Below are 20,695 nucleotides of genomic sequence, written 5' to 3' on the forward strand. Positions count from 1 at the left end.
GCTAAGAAATCCAGATAGAGCTCCCACTTCTTCAGACATTATTTGATCTGAAATCTCAGCTGAAGGACACTGACGGCAGGCGATAATCTGCAAATAAAACTGCAGTAAGGAGGAGGCACGTTTCATCTTTAGATTAGTATTTCAGGCAGAGGACTCGCACCTGCATCATCCATTTACCATTATATTCCCCCGGCGTGTTCTTCCTGCCTCATTAATCCAGCAGAGTCATTGTTCAGAGAGAAATAAGAGCTGTATTGTACCTGCCTGAGCTTGAAATTATTCTCTCGCTTCATCCAAAACATCAAAACATATCCATTCACCGCGCAACAACCTGCAGCTCCGACGCTGAGGGCTCCAGGAGAACTCGGAATGAAAACAGAGCTTGTGTTATTAATTGTGTCTGGCTTTCTGTTTCACCCATCAAGTCATAGAAGTATGAGGTATCGCACTCACCAGGCACTGTGTCGATACGCTCTAAATATCCCTATTAATATGAATATTTTAATCAAAGAAGGAAAAATAGCTCATTGGCATCAAAGCGGGATGAAACCAGCTCCAATTAGGTCTCAGTTTGGGGAATATGTTCTCCTCTCCTCTTATAATAATGTATGAAATGACATGAAAGGAGTCTCTGGTGCTGATGGAGCCACACATGATTATGATCCGAGTCTGTAGCTCCCCTCAGCTCTCAGGCTACAGCTTCATGCTGTGATACTCTCTGTTGTTTATGGCTGCACCCAAATATTCAAGAGTTTGAATTTTTCTGCATTCAGCAGGTGCTCAGTTTTCGATTTTAGAATTGGATAATTGCTTCTTCTTTTTTCAATGTGGTGATATAAACCAAATATATCGGCTCTGCCAAAGAGAAGAAAATATCTATGGACCCACGTTTAACGAGGAAAAAACCCCAGAGTAAACGGATATGTCAGGTACAGCAGCTAAATCTAAATCTGTCACACTCCAGAACATTAATGTCACATAAAACCTTGAACTTTATAGTCTGTGTCATTTAACACTCTAAAATCACACATTAAAAAAACCTGCAGACATGACATGCAAATGAATGCATTAGTGCTAAAACCTGCAGTACCTCTAGTTTCCACATGAGACTCCAAAAGTGAGTCAGTCTCCATAGACTGATGGATAATATGTTAAAATATGTTAATATGTTAAAATGTCCAACTTTACAGCTGAGATAAAAACCTTCAGAGTCTCAATGATGCATTGAGTTTTTCCTTTCCAGTCACCTTTCTCACTCACTATGTGTTAGAAGACCTCTCTGCATTGAATCATATCTGTTATTAATCTCTGTCGCTCTTCCACAGCATGTCTTTATCCTGTTTTCCTTCTCCCACCCCAACCGGTCGCAGCAGATGGCCGCCCCTCCCTGAGCCTGGTTCTGCCAGGGGTTTCTTCCTGTTAAAAGAGAGTTTTTCCTTCCCACTGTCGCCAAAGTGCTTGCTCTATATAAATAAAATTGAATTGAATTGAATTGAATTAATACAAAACACTGTTTTGGCCTCTATGGATGGTTTCCTCCTTCAGAACAACAGTAGTGGAGAAAACCTTTTATTCAACTCACCTGTTTGAGTTACATTGAGGTTTAAAGCTATGCATTAATATTGCCGTGGCCACTTTCACAGACAGGTTGGTGCAGACAGGGCTAGCTGCTGTCAGCTCTGCATCATCATAGCTAGTTCATCCAAGTTTACACAGCACATTGAACATGTTTTATCAGTCATTAAGAAAAGCAAAGGCCCAAGATTAGCAGTACCCTCAGGTTTACCCACAGTTTTATAAATTTTCTGTCCATTCGTATTTTTCAGCTGGTTATCGACGCCCCACCTGCAGCGGCTCATGTCCCACAGTTTGAGAAATGCTGCAGTACGTAAAGCTTTAAATATATTTTTACTTAAACAGCTGTAATCCACTAACTGGTGATTGCTGATATATTCACAGAGGTGTGACAGTTTTGCAAACAACACATAATGACCCTTTAAACCAGACAAACCAGCAGAATAAAGAACCCTAAAGAAGGATGCAGGTTACATTCCAACTCACCACGTCTAAGAAGGTGTTCTCCAGGGACCTGTACTCAGGCGAAGTCTTGTTGAAGAGGTCCTCAGAGAAGTCCATGTTGGTGACGCGCAGGCTGAAGAACACCACCAGCTCCCGGCCGTGGCTGGCCGTGGTCATGGTGGGAGTGGTTAGGTATCTCAGTTGAGGTGTGGCTGTGGTGACAATGGTCCTGTGTTCCTCCTGCACAGACAGGAAGCCGCTCCCCTCTTCTCCCTTTTCCAGGAGCTCATTTGGGTCTGTGGCCACCACGCTGGTTTGATCCAGCTCCACAGCCAGGTCCTGCACAGCTTCTTCCACCATATCTTCGTTAGCATCCGGCGGGGTGGTGGGGCTTCCGCCTTCTTTTTTTATGTAGCCTCCCAAGTCTTCATCAATAATGACGACAGCTGGCTCGCTTTGCTCTGACTCCACCTCCGGCTCAGCGCTATCACCCTCAGGAGACTCAGTAACAATGGGGACTTCAGATTCCTCTGCTACCTCAAAGAGTCCAGAGTCAATTGTTGGGACGGGTAAAAACACTTCAGAAACATCGACAGAAGCTGCCGGAGGTGTAGGCAGTGAGTCTGAAGCTGGTGGTGCTGTCACACTGATGTCTGTTTCTGGGGATAAATCACTTTTTTGTGTCTCCTCTGGCAACTCTTCAGTGGCTTCTGTGCCCTCTGATGTGCCTGTCGTGTCTGCAGCTGTCACTTCTTTGAAATTTCAGGCAAAAAGGATTAATTAAGTCATGAGTGCTCACAAAGGATTTCAACAAATTACCAAAATGTGCCTGCACAGAGAAGAATACATAATAAATTCATACAGCTAATGCAGAATCCTCACTTCTGCACTAAGATAAAATCTTACAGAAAAGATCCATCTGATGGCCTCTTTAATAATCAAAAAATAACCCACAACCTTTCATGCAGCACAGACACATTGCACAGTCTGCACTGAAATGTAGAGAGATCACATTTTGGTTTGCACATGGCTCTAAAATTATATAATCAATCCATCAGAAAACATGTAATTATCTGTTGGTAATTTCATCTCACTTCCATCTCATTTATAATTACTGTAATTCTCCCATATATTATACTCTTTATAGGTTTTACAAAAGGAACACTAAAGTAATGTAACAAGTAGTGTAGTGTAGTGTAGTGAAGCGAACTGCTTTCTCCGGCGAGTAATTAAGTAACGTACTGCATTACTTTTAAGGAAAGTAAAAAAATTATGAGTAATAAAGTACTTTTTTGAATAACAACCCCAACACTGCTCTTCACACCTGCTCACCTGTGATATGAGAGATCGTCTCCGAGTGTGAATCGCCTTTTGTCGTTTCTGTCATTGTGGTGGAATCGGCTTCATGCTCCACCTGAGCGTCTACACTCTCTACATCCTCCTCGTTGTAAAAATGATCAATGATGGGATAGTCATGGTCAGGTTCGCCTACATCTTCGCTGGAAGGCTGGACTGGTATGACGGGTAAATTATGCTCCTCTGCTGGGTGATGATAGTCAGGTCTGACAGGATACAGGAGGTTTTTATCTTCAATGACCTGAACAGCATCCTCTCCAAAAGGAAGGTTGTCCACACCATCCAAGGGGTGCAGGATTTTAATTGATTCGGCAGGTGGCTCAGTAGCATCTTTTTTAGGTTCTGGTTCTAACATCTCTACTACCCCCTCACCTGGATCCGATTCTAGGCCATGAAGATGCTCCCCTTCTGATTGTTGGACTTCCTCTATTACCTCTTCTTTAGATTCTGGCTCTGAGACTTCTGGTAGCTTTTCCTCTGGTGGTAAACTGTCAGCTTTGCCTTCTTTTGGTTTTGGGCTTTCAGCAACCTTCACTTGTTCCACGACTTCTTCAGATTGTGGTAGTGGGACCTCAGTTACATCCAGTACTGCTGATTCTTTCCCAGGTAATGGTTCGTATGGTACCTTTTTCATCTCTACCACCGACTCAGTCGGTTCTGGTACTTCTTCTTGCTCCTTTTCTGATTCTGCAGTCCCAACTTCCACAGGTGCCATTTCTGTTACTTTGGGCACTTGGGTTTCCCTTGTCGGTGCAGTTTCTGGTTCTGCAGTTTCTTCTGCTGGAGGTTTAACTTTTTCTACCCGCAAAACCTCTTCCTCCTTTCTTTCGACATCTTTATCATCTCGTGCTGGACCCTCAGAAACCTCTTCTTCTGCTGGTTTCACATCTGCTGGCTTTTCCTCAATTACTTTTGCTTCAGGTTCAGAGGCCTCTGGCACTAGTTTTTCTGATCCTGCGGCATCAACCACCTCTCCTTTTGGTTCTGAAACATCTTCTACACCTGTGAGTTGTGACTCTTCCTCTGGTTCTTTAACATCCCCCACATTTGGCTCAGGCTGCAAAGTTGGAATTACATTTTCATCCATTTTTTTAATCTCTTCTGTAATTTTTGCTTTTTCCTCTTCTGGTTGTAAAACACTGGTTTGTTCATGCAGTGCTTCTTCTGTCAGATCTTTGACGGTGCTATCTTCTGCTTCTGCCTTGGGCTCTGAAACTTCAAGGTCCTTCTCTTCAATACCTAGAGTAGTAATTACTTCTGTAATTACTTCTTCTGGCTCTGAAACAGCAACTTCTTGAGATTCTACTATAAACTCTTCCCCTGGCTCTGAGTCTACAGGTACTTTTTGACCTGGCTCTGAGTATTCAGGCACTTTTGTGTCTGGTTTTGCATTTTCAGCTACTTTGTGACCTGGCTCTGAGGTTTCAGCTACCTCTTTGACTGGCTCTGAAACTTCAGGCACTTCATTATCTACTTCAGAAACTTCAGGTACTTCTTGACCTGGCTCTGAAGGCGCAGGTACTTCTTGACCTGGCTCCGAAAGTGCAGGTACTTCTTGACCTGGCTCAGAAGGGGCAGGTACTTCTTGACCTGGCTCTGAAGGGGCAGGTACTTCTTGACCTGGCTCTGAAGGCACAGGTATTTCTTGACCTGGCTCTGAAGGCGCAGGTATTTCTTGACCTGGCTCTGAAGGCGCAAGTACTTCTTGACCTGGCTCAGAAGGGGCAGGTACTTCTTGACCTGGCTCTGAAGGCGCAGGTATTTCTTGACCTGGCTCTGAAGGCGCAGGTATTTCTTGACCTGGCTCTGAAGGCGCAAGTACTTCTTGATCTGGCTCTGAAGGCGCAAGTACTTCTTGATCTGGCTCAGAAGGCGCAGGTTCTTCTTGACCTGGCTCAGAAAGCGCAGGTACTTCTTGTCCTGGCTCAGAAAGCGCAGGTACTTCTTGTCCTGGCTCTGAAAGCGCAGGTATTTCTTGACCTGGCTCAGAAGGCGCAGGTACTTCTTGGCCTGGCTCAGAAGGCGCAGGTACTTCTTGACCTGGCTCCAAAAGCGCAGGTACTTCTTGACCTGGCTCTGAAGGCGCAGGTATTTCTTGACCTGGCTCAAAAGGCGCAGGTACTTCTTGGCCTGGCTCAGAAGGGGCAGGTACTTCTTGACCTGGCTCCAAAAGCGCAGGTATTTCTTGACCTGGCTCTGAAGGCGCAGGTATTTCTTGACCTGGCTCAGAAGGGGCAGGTACTTCTTGGCCTGGCTCAGAAGGCGCAGGTACTTCTTGACCTGGCTCTGAAGGCGCAGGTATTTCTTGACCTGGCTCTGAAGGCGCAAGTACTTCTTGATCTGGCTCCAAAGGCCCAGATACTTCTTGATTTGGTTTTGAGGCCTCGGCTACTTCATGACCTGGCTCTGAGGCTACAGCTACCTCTTTTACTGGCTCTGAAACTTCAGGCACTTCATTATCCCTTTCAAAAACCTCATATACTTCTTTTTCTAGCTTTGAAACTTCAGGCACTTCTCTGTGTGGTTTGGAAACCTCAGCTACTTCTTGGTCTGACTCTAAAACTTCAGGCACTTCTTTTTCTGGTTCAGAAACCCCATGTACTTCTTTTTCAACTGATACTTCAGCTACTTTTTCATCAGGGTCTGCAACAGTTGCTCCTTCTTTGTCAGGTTCTTGAAGTTCATCTACCTTGGAAATTTCAGCTACTACTTCTTTTAGTTTAAACACATCAGCTGATTCTTCGACTGTCTCTGAAACTTCAGCTGATTCTTTGACTGTCTCTGAAACTTCAGATACTTCTTTGACTGTCTCTGAAACTTCAGCTGATTCTTTGACTGTCTCTGAAACTTCAGATGATTCTTTGACTGTCTCTGAAACTTCAGATACTTCTTTGACTGTCTCTGAAACTTCAGCTGATTCTTTGACTGTCTCTGAAACTTCAGATGATTCTTTGACTGGCTCTGAAACTTCAGCTGATTCTTTGACTGTCTCTGAAATGTCAGATACTTCTTTGGCTGACTCTGAAACTTCAGATATTCCTTCAACTGTCTCTGAAACTTCAACAGTTGCTTGCAAAACCTTGAGCGATTCTTCATCAGGTTCAACTGCCAACCCACTTTCTGGTTCGAGCAGGCCCTTTTCATTTTCCAACTCTGAAACATCCTTTGTTTCTGAAATATCACCAGCATCGTGGGTTTTAGAGACACCCAAATGTACCTCCTCTTCTTCCTCTGGAAGAGCATTTTCTTCTTCGTCTTCATGAAGTCTCACTGTTGGCTTTGTGGGTGGCTGGGCTGTTATGGTGGAGAGTGTTGTGATGGGGAGTCTAACATCGGGCGCCTCCTTTGCAGCAGGAATTGTAGTGAATATAATATTAGCGGTTGGGGTAATCTGAACAGTGTCCAATCTAGGACCTTCTCTGTCATCACCAACAGGACTCAGGTCTCCCTCTGGTATCAGGTTAGGAGACAAACTGACGTAGGGAGCATCTGTCTCCAGCTCAAGAAGCGCAGGAGGGGTGGGAATGTAGTCTCGCACAAGTTTACCGGTTTCATCATGATGAATGGTTTCAATCTCATGTGTAATGATCAGCAATTCTTCTCCCTTCCCCTCTTCCTTTGATGGCCCGGGTTCACTCACATAAATCGACTCATCAGTAACGTCCTCCGAGCCCGGGAGTTGATCACTGCCCTCTGCCACCCCACCGGTCACCGCTGTCGCATCATCATCTGGGACTGCTGTTGGGTCAAGCAGGATCTCCAGGGCATTTTCCTTCTCCATGGGGGTGAGGGAAACTGCTGGCCAGGGTTTGTCAACCTCTGGCTCCACAGTGGAAATTTCCAACTCGTTGTGTGAATCAGGCTCGCTGGACTGTGGAGGGCATGTTGGCAAAAATGAAAAAACAAAAACAACTATTAGAAAACTTTAATTTACAATATTTAAGTCTTAAGGATTGTATTTAAATATGTTACCAATCACACTGAAAGCTGTACAAGACAGCACAAACAAAGACTGCTCTAGTGTGACCTGCACAGTTCTGGAGATCAGTTGTCTTCAATTTAATAGAACGTGATGGATAGAGAGCACTGCAGGCTCTATGGGGTTTCATCTGGGGTGGTCTCTCTTTAAAATAAGCCAACTACAGTTTCATTAACCATTAAAATGGTCTTACCTGATTCATTACTCCAACTGAAGCAGTGGCTCTCAATGCTGGTAGAAGGATCTTTTCTATGACATTAAAAAAAGCAGGTTGAAATCAGATAAAAAACAAATCAGTTATTCATATTTCTCAACATCTTGTAGTGGAATTATACACCAAGCCTCAAATGCTTTAACTAAATAGAAATAGCTGATTGTCCAAATTAGGAGTTACGTAAAAGCGCGTTAGTTTCCACCGGATGCTCCAGGTGTCACTGAGCCCAAAACTCTCAGTGGAACCACAACGTCACAGAGCTCCTGGGAGGCTGATTATGTAAGGTTTTCTATGTTTCTACTTTAATTCAATTCCTCATTTTTAATTCAGATAAACGAGGCTTATTTAAAAGAAAGTGTCAGATGGGCTTAGACGTTTTTGACTGTTTTCTGAGAATTCACTGGAGAAGTCTTTATGAAAGGTGTTTTTTTGGTTACAGACTCTGTAGCTGTGAATCCTTCTGCATTGAAATAATGTTCTAACATCGTTCTCGTTGAAGACTGAACAATGCCGGTGTTCACATGTTCTAAATAATCATTTGGGTGAAACAACTTTAGGTCCTGAAGAAATTTTTTAGCTTTTGAAGGGCTTGGATCACAGAGGACGATGTGAGACAGCTGTGTCACAGTAGCTGGATGTTGCCCATGCCGTCAAAAAAATGCAAGCAGAGCTGTTCATGACTCTTTACACTCGACTTATTTGTGTGGTGACCATATAAATTAAACCAAAGAGTGACCTCTGTGGAGAGACGTTACCTGGTTCAAAGTTAATTGAATCCAGGTCGACTGGAAGGGACGCCTCCTCACGCAGAGCCTTGGTCACCATTTCCCTGAGTGCAGAGTTGGCTGAGGAAGACTTGGGCGTGTCAGTCGCATTCTCTGAAATCTCAGAGGTGATTTGAGGGGAACTGACCTCAAAGACTAGAGAGTAGTGCACCGAGATTCCTCCAGGCCTGAAAGAGGAAATATTATCCTTTTTATTTTTTAAAGATGGCAAAACAGACATGAATATGGGGAGCAGACGAGGGATGACATTCAGTTTCTTGGGTAGGTGGGGCAGAGACTCTACAGGGTGAGCTGTGTCAGTGTCAGGAGATACTGCCTCTGAATCTTCTCACTAACCGAGCTGATCAATAAATGTCTGAACTCTGCAAATACAGGTTGACTGTTATGGGGATTTTGTGCTTCTCAGCTTTTGTTTCTTCGGTCTTGTGATATTGTGTTTTAACATAATGCTGCAGATTTCATCGTGATCTCTGGTACCGAGTGTCCTTTGGCACCTAAAGTTTCCCCTGACGTAAATCACCTGCACACAGTTGCTGGAGTGTGTCTGCAACAGCCAATGGGAGGCCGAGCAGGATTAATTTAGATTTTTTTTTTAAAATTCATTTTAAAACGGACAGAGTAAATTTGTCCTTTCTTTCTTAGGTGTTGTCGGGAGAATCCAGCCTGAGGTTGAATCTCAGCTGATCAAGTTTCTTAGCAAATCGGAAGTATCTTGGAGTAGCTGGGTGGCTCCATCACCTCTGTATTTGCACAGATGTTGCACTTAATTACAACTATAAGGCTTCCAAACGCTGCATTAAGAGGATGCACAGGTGGCAAAAATCTCCAATTGGCACATTTGTGAATTGCACTAAGTTTTAGATGCCTGGTCTGTTTTGCTTGTTACTCTCTGATTGGATTTAGGCAATAAAAACTACTCAGGTTTAGAATAATTCAGGTCACAGTAAACCTTCAGGTTGAAAAATGACAGAGTTTGTGCTCATGTATGTGTGGGATCACAGACACTAAAGGACAGCTTTGACAAAAGGAGCCGACATATGGGAAAGAGTTTCACATACAGAGTTAAAAGGTTGCACTGAGAAACACTACTTTTAAAATGCCAGGCATGAATATCTGAAGCTACACTTCAAAAACAAGAAGAGAATATTGAGCTGCATCAATATTCTGCATAGCTATCATCATCAGCAGAGAATAAGCTGATTTGTTAGATGGGACCGATTAGAATGCCGATGATGTGAATTTCTTTGTTTTGAGTGAACTGACGAAGTGAAAGCACTTCTTCATTAGGCCGCGAGCCGGTTCTCCATCCGGAACTTGTCCCACGCCCCTTTATTCCTCAGACAGCTCCGCATTTGGCGAGGATCTGATTCTGGACACCAGTGTCCTGCTTTTTTCCTGATGGCTTCCACAGCTGCTGCTGTGTCTCCTTGCCTCCTGGAAGTAATTTTAAAGACTGGCAGGTCGTGCCTACGCTCACATCCTGCTGCTGAAAACACTGCACCTGTTACCAGTCATGTCATCACCTGCCATCTACTCCATCTGAGTCGAGCATTTTCTTTCTTCTTCTTTTGCTCTGAAATCGGTGTGGCTGCAGCTCGCATGTTAAATGAAATGCAGCTTCTCCTTATGAGGACGAGCAAAACACCTTCATTTGTTCCCTTTTGTCTTTTCATGACCGTTTCAAAGATGCCAGAGCCCTTTTTTCCTGGTTCTTTGCTCAATTTTTAACCTCTCTTTTCCGAAATGATGCTGACCTCACAGCTATTGGTCAAAGGTCTTGTTAAAGTCACAGTTTTGCTTTTATAGCGCACTTCCTGTCCAAGGCTATTAGAACAAAACATCTGCATTTCAGTTCATGGAGGTAAATCACCAGGTTGGTTTTACACTTACTTCCCTTTTATCGCTGTTTTTTGTCTCCTCCACAAACTGTATATAAAAGAAAGGCGTAGTGATCTCCGCCCTAACACACCTTCCACCTTATTTGTCTTGTTGAATCCAATAATAATTACAATAATAAACTTCTTATATTCAAACAACCTAGTGACACAGACTCATCAGTCACAGATAAATGAGTCCAGGGTCCCCACCAACAATGACTGGCCTCCATGCTTCCCCTACCAACGCCAGTCACATGGTCCATTTGAGCACTTCACTAAAATAAAGTTTTATTGTACGTTGTTTGAGTATTTCTACTCCGCTGTATTGTGGTTGTAAACACTCTACTTTGCACTCCATTTATTTATTTACTACAGATTTGAAAACAAATGTACTCATGCATGGTAACATATCGCTCTAAAGCTAAATCACATTTATGATTCTACATAATCTGTACTTTTATTGTAGGTACTAAACATATTTTTATGACTTTTCCTTAAATAAGAGACTGAATACTCTTGTCACTCCTTTGTTTTGTAGAAAGTTACTGTTTTTAATACCTGTGATTCACATGTATTTCATGTATTTCTGCAATCCTCCGTGGCTGGCTAACTGAATGAACGCCAGTATAACGCGCTTCCCTTTTCCATTTTTTATGTACAGTCTGTGGTCTCCAGCTACCCCTGACTAAAACATCTGGCTGCATCAAAACATCTTTAAGACTTGAAAACCAAAACAAGCAGCTTAAAGAGGCTAAAATCTCGAGGGCAAGCGGTCAGTCAGCCGTAGGTTTGTCAGGTCTTCGTTACGTGTTGTTGTTTGATTTTATTTTTACTGACATGAGTCCAGCTCTTGCTGCTTATTAAGAAGTAAGAAAAAGTGTACAGACATGTGAAAATATTCTTGCTCATTGTCATAATTCAAACACTGGGAAAAGTCACTCTTTGCTTTGTTGCAATCTGGCAGGCAAATGAAGGAGGAGCTGCGAATCCTTCCCGAGATTAGAGGACGAGCTCCCGCTGAGGCCTCACCTCCGTGTTATTGGCCGTGACAGCCCCAGACGCCACAGGGGAAGGCAAATTAATCGGGGGAGCAGCCTGACAATTACAGTATCCACAGGTCTTCCTGTTTCCCTGCTCACCTGTCTTCTCCAACACTGTGACAAACTTCATGAAAAAGCATCTGTGCTCCTTGTGTTCACCTGTAACGCGATTGCGATTCACAGGAAGCTGTCCGCCTGTCTGAGCAGTTATTTGGTCCCCGTGCAGATCTTTGCACTGAGCTGTGTGAACAGTTTGGGGGGAAATAATCCCCCCTCCGTGAGTCTAACTCGGACACAAATAAAAGCTGAGCCGCACGTTGGCAGGAAACTGAACACAAACACACAACAGGAGGTGGATACTACAGGGGATGTTTCATCTCTTGGTGCCATTTACCCGTCAGTGTCCTGGGTCTCGCTTACATTGGGGAGAAAAAAAGAAGGCATTAGAGCTGGAAATGAAAGTGTAAACAGAAAGAAAGGCACCACCGGGATGACAAGAGCCACAAGAAACAAGCCATTCGAGTGTCACTTTAAATTCGGCATGAAATGATGCGCATTATGTTGGAGTCTGAAAAAGCCTGTTTCTCTGGGGGAAACACTGTAGACAAAAGAACAACAATCAATGTTAAAGCTGGCAAAAAAACATGCTCAGAATAAAATACAAACTTTAACAATGAACAGCTTAAATAACCTGCTACATCAGGACCGAGTGGCTCTGACTCCTGCAGTGATTTCTGTAGCAGCGCTTTAGATCGAAGGTGGAAAAGTGGGAACAGTGATGGGAATAATGGCGTTACAAGTAACGGCATTACTAACGGCATTACTTTTTTCAGTAACGGGTAATCTAACTAATTACTATTTCTATCGTTACAACACTGTTACCGTTACTAACAAGAAAATGTGGCACGGTCGCCTTACTATTTTTCAACAAACAGACGGTTGAAGCTGTGTTCAGCTTACCGCACCTTATATCAGTTGCACGGAAGTAGCTGTAAGTAATCTGAGCGCTACAGCTTTAAGCAGCTGCGTGCGTTCCCGCGGACGGAATTCACTTTCTGCCCAACGATCACTTTTTGCACAACACCTGGAGCTAAGGGGGCAAAACAATCGCATGAGTGCTGCTGTTTGACTGAGGAAGAATAAAGTAGTCGTGGTAAGTCAATCACACGACCACTTCAAGAAGACAAAGCAACAAGGTGATATATACCAGTTTCTAAATTGTGTTGATAGGCCACGTAAAACCAGAGTCATGATAAACAATATATACATGGCGTTTTTTTCCTGAATAGTTTCGTCACGTTTACTGTCTAAGGACAGCGCTAGCAAGCACTCTCTGCTTATGACCAAAAAACCCAAAAAACAGCCCGTTCGTGTTGGTGGAAAAATGTACCATGTCGACCAATCAAAAAACGATATGGCAACATGATATTTGGATGTTTAGAAAGAGGGGAAGTTTTAGTAGTGACGGCCAGAGGAAGAGAGAGAGAGAGATAAAGACAGCAGAAAGAGAGAGAGAGAGAGTTTTGAGATGTGAGAGATTTGTGACATTTAGCGTGTTTGAAGTGTGTAGTTAATGTGTTGTCTTGTGTAGTTAGTGTGTAGTGTTGTGGTTTTGTGTTGTGTGTCAGAACAATGAGGCGACTGCTGTCTCCAGGTAAAAAACAGGAGGAGTGATACACCTGCTGCTGTCAGACCTGCAGGTATCAGGCTGTGATGTTCTCCTTTATAGTGGACAGAAATTATTTTTTTGGAGTGGCACAAATAATTTGTGTGGCATCTTATTGAATGTAGAACACCTGATGGTTATGTAAATAGTTTGAAGTGGTTATAAAAAAAAAGGGTAAAAGGTAAATGGCTGCAAATAACTTTTTAGCTTTTTTTAAAATTGACAATTTATATTTGCATTTAAAGTTATGAAATATGATTCAATAAACATGTTTGTGGTTGTTACAGTAAAAAATATAACTTTTTCTACTCTGATTTTATGTTTTTTGTCTGATTTTAGATCAATTGTGTTAATACAATATGTCAAAATGAAAACATAACTGTAAATTCAGACACGTGAGGTTGTGTTGAAAAGAATGATACCAAACAAGGCAAAGTAAATAGTTTTTAAAGGTGAAATGTAGAGGCAAAATCAAAAGTAGTTAAAAATGGCCAATTATACCCTGGACCCCAGAGGGTTAAAGAATTTTTTAAAATGCAATAGTTACTTTTCAAGTAATTAATTACTTATAGTATCTTGTAACTCAGTTACTAACTCAGTTACTTTTCTGAAGAAGTAACTAGTAACTATAATTAATTACTTTTTCAAGGTAACTTGCCCAACACTGCATGTGAAAGCGTTTAATGAGACAATCTTCAAGAAGTCCTCTTCACAGTCACATATGCTCAGAGACACAACGGCGCCCCCTGGTTGGTGAACAGTTGCTTGGTGCAATTGACCTCAAACAGTACAGTGAAGCACTAAAATCCTTCTCATAGTTGCTTTGGTTACGAGCAGGTTGTCACGAAGATGCCGACCTGTCTGCAAACACTCGGAGACTCAGCGAGCAGCAGTGAAACATGCAGGATTACCAGTGGTGTCTACGGTGACATTCTCAGAGTTTTGGGGTTGAAGCTGAGGTACCGGGTGGTGAAACTGGTCTAGAGGTGCACGTGAGGATGAAAGGTGAATATAAGATTTATAACCACAGACGTCTGCACAGGCGTGGGAACGCTAGCCCGCAATAACAGAGTCACAAACAAAGCAAAGTGCCGCGTGTTTCAGGCGTTTCCTGTCTGATCATCTGAGTCAGAAAATGAGCAAGTGTTACTTTTATGTGCAGCCAGTTTGGTGGCAGGGTCGTCCAGGTGAAGTATGTTATCGGAGATAATTTCATTCTTTGGTTTTTAAGGAAGCTAAAACAGGCAGGATGCACAGACATCTGTGTGTGAAGGAACAGCATTAATCAATTACTCTTACATCAGGTCATATTGTGGTTAGAATAAATGCCCCGTGCTGCTGCAAGGTGGCTGCACGGGGCAAAATTGAATAATTTTGCTTCGCTAAATGTTAGAAAAGCTCATAATCGTATTTGGCGTCTTGGTCAAGGGCTTTATGTGGACGTGAAAAAACCATATCAGGCATATATTTGCGATTGAGCCTTGGTGCGCTCGGTGAAACTGAATTCGAAACGCTTGGATTATAGAACCATGCAAAACAAAGCGCTCTGTGACGAACGGTTGAATGTTTGCTTAATTCATTCCTGTTTGACTGATTTCAAACCAAGTTTTTTTTTCTAAACGGTTAAAAATTAGTTTGTTTTTGAGGAAAAACTATAATAATATTTTCTTCCCCCGTCAGGTTTTGATGCTGGCCCGCTGTCACTGCTTATAAACAGGAAACGCATCCAGCAGAGATAAATAATCTTTCCATTCAGTCTTGTTAGTAGTGGCACGAAACATTTGCCTGCGGTGGTGTCTGAAACAATCCGACTCACAACCGGCCTCTTATCTATTCACAGGCCGCCCACGCCGACTGATCTGCTCGTTTCAGATGTGATGAAATTATCGAGCCTCGCTGGATTGCCTCGCTGCCACCACCGCCACACTGGAGAGATTTGATTACTCAGATGTATGCTTCACGGTTCGAACTCACCTGATACCCAGCACATGGATGGATCTAAATCCAGGAAGTTTGTCAAAGACATGCTGCATCTGCAAAGGAAAGAAACAAACTTCTTTATACTGTCGTCACCCTCTTCCCGCTCCAACGTAATCAGTTCTGGGCCACCAAACAAGAGCCAGCGTGTGAACACGCAGAAACACCGCATGAATGGGAAACCCCCATTGATATCTATCTTTGGGCAAGTTAAGCACCTGGACACTTATGACATAATCGTCTTTAAGAGCTCCATCAGGCAGCATCCTGCTGCGCCTGGCGTGACTTTAAAGGACCCAGCTGCCTTTCTTTAGCGTCAGAAAAAGAGAAAATAACTTTGAAGGACTCGATTTCTCAGCAGGGGACTCGACATGACTCGCAGCATGGAGCCCGGAGCAAGGAGACAAAAGGAAAACACTCGTAGGGAGAGCGGGCTGGGGGTAATCTTCTCCCTTTCTCTGAACCCTGACCTCTCTGCCCTGTGGTGTAAGCTTCTTTACTATCAGCCTGGACCAGCAGCGCCGGCACAGACGGACGCTGATAGAGGAAGAGGAGGAGGAGGAAGGGCAGGAGATCAGACTGTCACAAGCAAGCTCGTTCAGAAACTGAGAAATAAAGATTTAGTTCTTTGATTAAAAGTGCAGACTGAGCCTGATGCAGCAATGCAGAATTAACCAATCAGAGTTATTTAATTCTTCCGTTGCAGTCGTTGTAAAGAGCGAGACCCAGGAAGAACAAGGTCATTACACGAAGAACCAATCAGTGCCTCCCACCTGAACCCCTCAGAATCACCTGATGTTTTTACAGCAACTTCAGCCCAGATGTTCCCCTCATATGTTGGTTGAAATTTGCTGATTTCTCATTATTTTTCCAGCTCTGAGTGTTTGGCAGATATCCACATGAAAGTGTCAGTGTGGAAAAACACGTTTAAACTACTTGTGTATGATATCCAGTAACCAGCTCTGAACATCAATTTCATGGGATATATCATAGTTTAAATAAACTGCACCAGTTTAACACAGAGGAACTGAAAAGAGTGCTGGTACCCTGGATGTTTGATGTTTTCTTACAATTTTCTGGGGAAAACTGCAGAAAAAGTGAACTTTAAAAGGGTTTCCACATGGTGGAGGACCCAAATGCAGACACGCAAAACGAAACTTTTAACAGAAAGCGAGCCGTTTATTGTGGCTGATAAAAAGTACAAACCAAACGGCTAGGCAAAATGAATTTGACCCTAAAAAAAAGCCTAAATTGAGAAAACTAGAAAGTAAACATAAAAAACCCTGAACACGGAAACCTGGGGAGAATACGTAAATACCTGGAAGCACAAAACCTTGGAAACATGGCATGAACATAACAGATGACCTGACAAAGAATGAATAACAACAGACTACATAAATACACAAGAGGGTGATGAGGGAAACGAGACGTGAACTGGGAGCTTGACACGAGAGACAGATAGAGGGAGTGAGACATGACGGGCTGAAGAAACATACATGGATACACATGACAGACAGGGGAGACATGGAATAGAGCACAGGGAGGACACATGTAAACAAGAAGGGTTGATGAGAAAACTGGACCAGACAAATGAAACTAAACATACAGCAAATGCTAAGAAAAACTAACACATTCCAAACACAAAGAATTCACAAAAAGACTATAATCTCAAAATGCTGGGTGATAATCACTTTGTCTTTTGCAGTTTAGGGAGCTTAGGTTTATTTTCCCACTTCTCTCTGTTGGTTTGAGTGAAGTAGGTTTTTTTTATTCTCATCAGCAGAGGTTGGAAAAAAAGGAATCAGGAGGTCTCACCTGGTCCTGGAGGTGTTGTGCCAGGTCGATGTACTGAGGGGAATCCGGGTCATCCAGCAGCTCTCTGTAACCCGGATCCACCAGGTCGATACTGAACTCCACGATCTGCTCCACCGGACTCTCTGGGACGACGTTTGGAAGCTCCGGGTCCTTCAGGACGGCAAACGAGACAAATGAGAGGCGCTAAAAAGGGACAGCTTACGTGCGTCTCTTCGTTACGCTTTAACATTTTAATTTGCATTTCCAAATACATGAAACTGACTGGTATCAGAGAAAATAACAAATTTGCTTGTGTGAATAGAACCACATATGCAGATGAGAAAAAAGAAACGATAGATCAGTCAGCGGTGTGAAAAAGCAGTAATTATCTGAGGGGGAGGCGTGAGGCGCTTAGCAGCTCCACCTGTGCAGCAGGTAAACCCGCCGTCTGCAGACTGAAGGTCATGTGATCCTTCTCCAACAAACAGCTGCAAACGTGCACATCTTTCAGGTTTTTGCAAAGCTGGCTTTTTCTTTTATTAGCAACTGTTTCACTGAAATGAGCTGAAAAGAAAATGATGTGACTAAAAATAAGTGCAAAAAACTTCACTGGCTGAAAACTGGCTGAGGTGTAAAGTGAAGTGTGAATGAAGCTTGTGTTCAGCTGGTGATTATCAGAAAACCTCCATCTGATGTCTGATGTGCAGTCGAGGACATTTCAAGATCAACCAGAGGAAAGCTAAAGGAAGCACGAGGACCACAGAAGAATTAAATGTAAGAATCTGTCACTCAATAGAATTTGACAAATTAATAACTGATTCCAGCACTGTGAACAGTTTTTAAAAAACTAGACACCACCAGGTCCTGTGGATGTGATGGGACTTTCTCCTAAACACTGTGTCTGCTGTTGTGACTCCAGCTTGGAGTCTGTTGTTTCGGGTCTCAGCTGACTCAAGCTTCATCCCTAAAATAAACTCCTGTTCCAAATAACTGCTATCTCACAGAAAATAATGAGACCTGTAGCTCTAACGTAACCATGATGAAATGCTTTGTTTGCATTTTGGTAGAGATGCTGTGGAGTGAAGCAGAGATCTGATGATGCTTTGATGGGTCTGAGCTTAGCATTAAACACCAGCCTCCCTCACAGTCTCCTAAACAACATGACACACAAAGGTGTGTATTTTTTATATAATTAAAAAACAGCAGCAGGTGGAAGGTAACCTGGCTGTTTCACTCGTGCAGGAGTACAGGACCCCCCCCCCCCCCCCCCCCCCCCCCCCCAGGGCTGTGTGAGCTCTCTCCTTCCTGCAGTATAGAAACAAGCTTGTGATTCAATTCTCAGATCATAGAAATTCTGTTTGCTTATATAAGAGAGAGGGCAGGGACGCTGCTTTGGTGGGAGGGCAAAACCAAATGTTAAATGTAAATGAAACCGAGGGAAGATCGCTGATCTGAGATCAGGTGCTGACCTTGGCTGTCAGTTAAAGCCGGTTTGAAGCGTTGTTGTTGCCCCTTTTTTAAAGAAGGCTAACAGCACAGTGGGTGGATATTATTTTATAAGGGACCTATTGAATCTATTATCAGTTTTGGTATTACGTTTGGTAACCTGTCTGTTGAGCTCAGATCACAAACTCAAAATCTGATCAACAGGGCTGCAAAGCTGGGCTGTGTGTGGATCTGATATCATGTTTATTTTAGGCCATGTGCTCCCTTGTTTGTCCAAGACAATAAAGTCTAATCGAATCTACCTTCTTCTTTTCCCACAAAGGGAATCCCGAGCTACTTCCTCCTGCTTTTCCTGGTGGACCCCGAGGCATTCCCAGGTCAGAGGCGATATAACCTGGGTGTGCAGATTTTATCCACTGCAGTGTTACCCTGAGCAAGCCTCTCCAATACCCGCTGAAGGTCACTGTTGACTGAAACCAGGAGGACATTGGAGGACATCAAAGGGCTGGTGGTTTACATGCCACAGGACCTTCGTTTTAGCACTTTGTTTTGCTTTGTTCTTAATCACCTTTTTCACCGTCTTCTTGTTTTTACACTACACTACACAAACGCTCTGGGAATAAGAACGAGGTGGATTATGCTGGTGCGGGACAATGATCCCAAGCAACAGCAGATCTCAGAACGGCTGAGAGAGAAAAGAATCGAGGTGCTGCGACGGTCCAGACCTCAGCCTGACTGACATGCTGTGCTCAGAGAGCTGTGCACAGACAAATACTGCAAACCTCAATGAACTTATGCAACACTGTGAAGAAAAGTGGGCCAGAATCCCTCCACAGTGATGTGAGAGGCTGATAAATCACACAGAAAATGATTACTTCAGCTTATTGCTGGTAAAAGTGGTTCTACTCCATCATCAGAGTAAATTAGTTTTCACAGGACTGGTTGAAGGATAAACCTTTGAGTTCTCAAGTACGGAGCAGCTAGTAAGCAGCTCTTAATGGGTTACTTACAGGTGATTGAAGGTTAAGAAAGAGGACAGAGGGACAGAAGTGATGCCTTTCACTCAAATTAACTGATGTATAATTTCATGAGTGCTCCAGAGTGACATTTTCAGCCTGTCAGACACTTGAGCTCCTTCCTCCTTCAGCTTCCTGCGGCAGATAAGAGCGCCAGATTGATACCTTGGATGTAAATGTAAGTGCTCCTCTGTACCTCTTTGAGCTCCTTGGCAGGGTGGGTCGTGTCAGGGGCGGAGCTTGGAGAGGCACTCGTGGAACTGAAGAGGACAGTGGTGCTGGTGACGAGCACCGGAGGCGCTGACGGGGGATCGGTCTGAGCCTCGGGACCTGAAGAGAGACAGGAGCAACGTTAATCTCAGAATAAACCAACTACAATCTACTTGTATAATATATTTGTGTATACGACAATATACAATGAAAACAGTAAAAAACTATCAGTGTATAAACAGATGATATGCATTCCGCTGAAGATGTCCTACCTGTGATCTCCGGGAGCTTCTGCGTCGGTGCAGGAGTCGTCGCTCCCCTGCAGAAAGACAAACACACCATGACACAAAAATTTCACATTCTGAAAGTGAGCAGGGGTGTCAAACATAAGGCCCGGGGCCTAGAGTCGGCCCAGCAGAGACTCCAGTCTGGCCCCACTTAACAGCACTGAAAAATGTGAAGCAAGGTGTAAATGATTAAGTTTTACAGCTTTATCATTACTGACAAAGACCTCCCACATGCCCATTCATGCTACAAGTAATTAGAAAATACATTTAAAAACATAAAAGTTCCTGCTTATTCACTGTATGTGCTACAGAAGTTCCTGTTTTCACATGGATGCTATTTTTCTGTAATTTCGCACATTGATTTTTACAGTTAAAGAGTGCTTTCTTTCATTCACTTCAGCAGAATTTCTTTATTGTGTGGAAAAAACTGAGACGTGTTGAACATTGCACTTCTTTTTCTTATAATAGAATATCTCAGGGATTAAATGTGAAATTAAATTTCTTTGACATCCCCAATTTGGAGTTATTGAAGAATTTGAAAACTACCAACGCACATCTTTGACTCATCTTTTCAAACATTTACAAACAATGAAAATAGTTACACGAATACATATTACACAGACATATTTATTCGTGGCACATAGGTATATTTTAGATTGTATAATGAAAACAGAGGATGATCTAGATAAGTGTAGGATTTGATAAGCGTTTGCGTTCTCCCCCTAATATTGGTCACTTTAAGTGATTTCATGTTTGTCTCTTATGTGTATTAACATTTATTACTTATATGTTTGAGATAAAGATTTGATTGATTGGTTGATTGATTGATTGATTTCCTGTCACATCTCTCCTGCTCCAGGTTGGTGTATGTATGAGTCAGAACATACACTCAGCTTCAGGCAGTTTTTTCTACTCGTGGTTCTTCATGACATCACAGAGAGAGGATATCCCTAATATGGTAATCTGAAACAGAAGCTCCACCCACCTTCTGTTCAGACCTTCTGTGAGAATGAAGATGGCTTAAAGTGG

General features: G+C 43.1%; 1 protein-coding gene across 2 annotated transcripts in view; it reads right to left on the reverse strand.

Annotated features, from left to right (window-relative positions):
- The window catches only part of LOC134642646 (titin-like), a 58,242-nt gene that overhangs the window by 23,009 nt on the left and 14,538 nt on the right, over positions 1 to 20,695 (reverse strand). The window contains exons 5-13 of one of the 2 annotated variants that reach the window (XM_063494530.1): positions 19,652 to 19,698; positions 19,366 to 19,499; positions 16,729 to 16,878; positions 14,911 to 14,969; positions 11,665 to 11,685; positions 8,324 to 8,520; positions 7,548 to 7,603; positions 3,352 to 7,246; positions 2,062 to 2,771 (exon numbers count right to left, since the gene is read on the reverse strand). In XM_063494530.1, the coding sequence (XP_063350600.1) occupies positions 2,062 to 2,771; positions 3,352 to 7,246; positions 7,548 to 7,603; positions 8,324 to 8,520; positions 11,665 to 11,685; positions 14,911 to 14,969; positions 16,729 to 16,878; positions 19,366 to 19,499; positions 19,652 to 19,698 (5,269 nt within the window). The remainder of the gene's footprint in view (positions 1 to 2,061; positions 2,772 to 3,351; positions 7,247 to 7,547; positions 7,604 to 8,323; positions 8,521 to 11,664; positions 11,686 to 14,910; positions 14,970 to 16,728; positions 16,879 to 19,365; positions 19,500 to 19,651; positions 19,699 to 20,695) is intronic. The other variant, XM_063494531.1, reaches the window with a different exon arrangement.

The sequence above is a fragment of the Pelmatolapia mariae genome, linkage group LG15 (assembly GCF_036321145.2).
Source record: "Pelmatolapia mariae isolate MD_Pm_ZW linkage group LG15, Pm_UMD_F_2, whole genome shotgun sequence".
In the NCBI taxonomy this organism is placed as follows: Eukaryota; Metazoa; Chordata; class Actinopteri; order Cichliformes; family Cichlidae; genus Pelmatolapia; species Pelmatolapia mariae.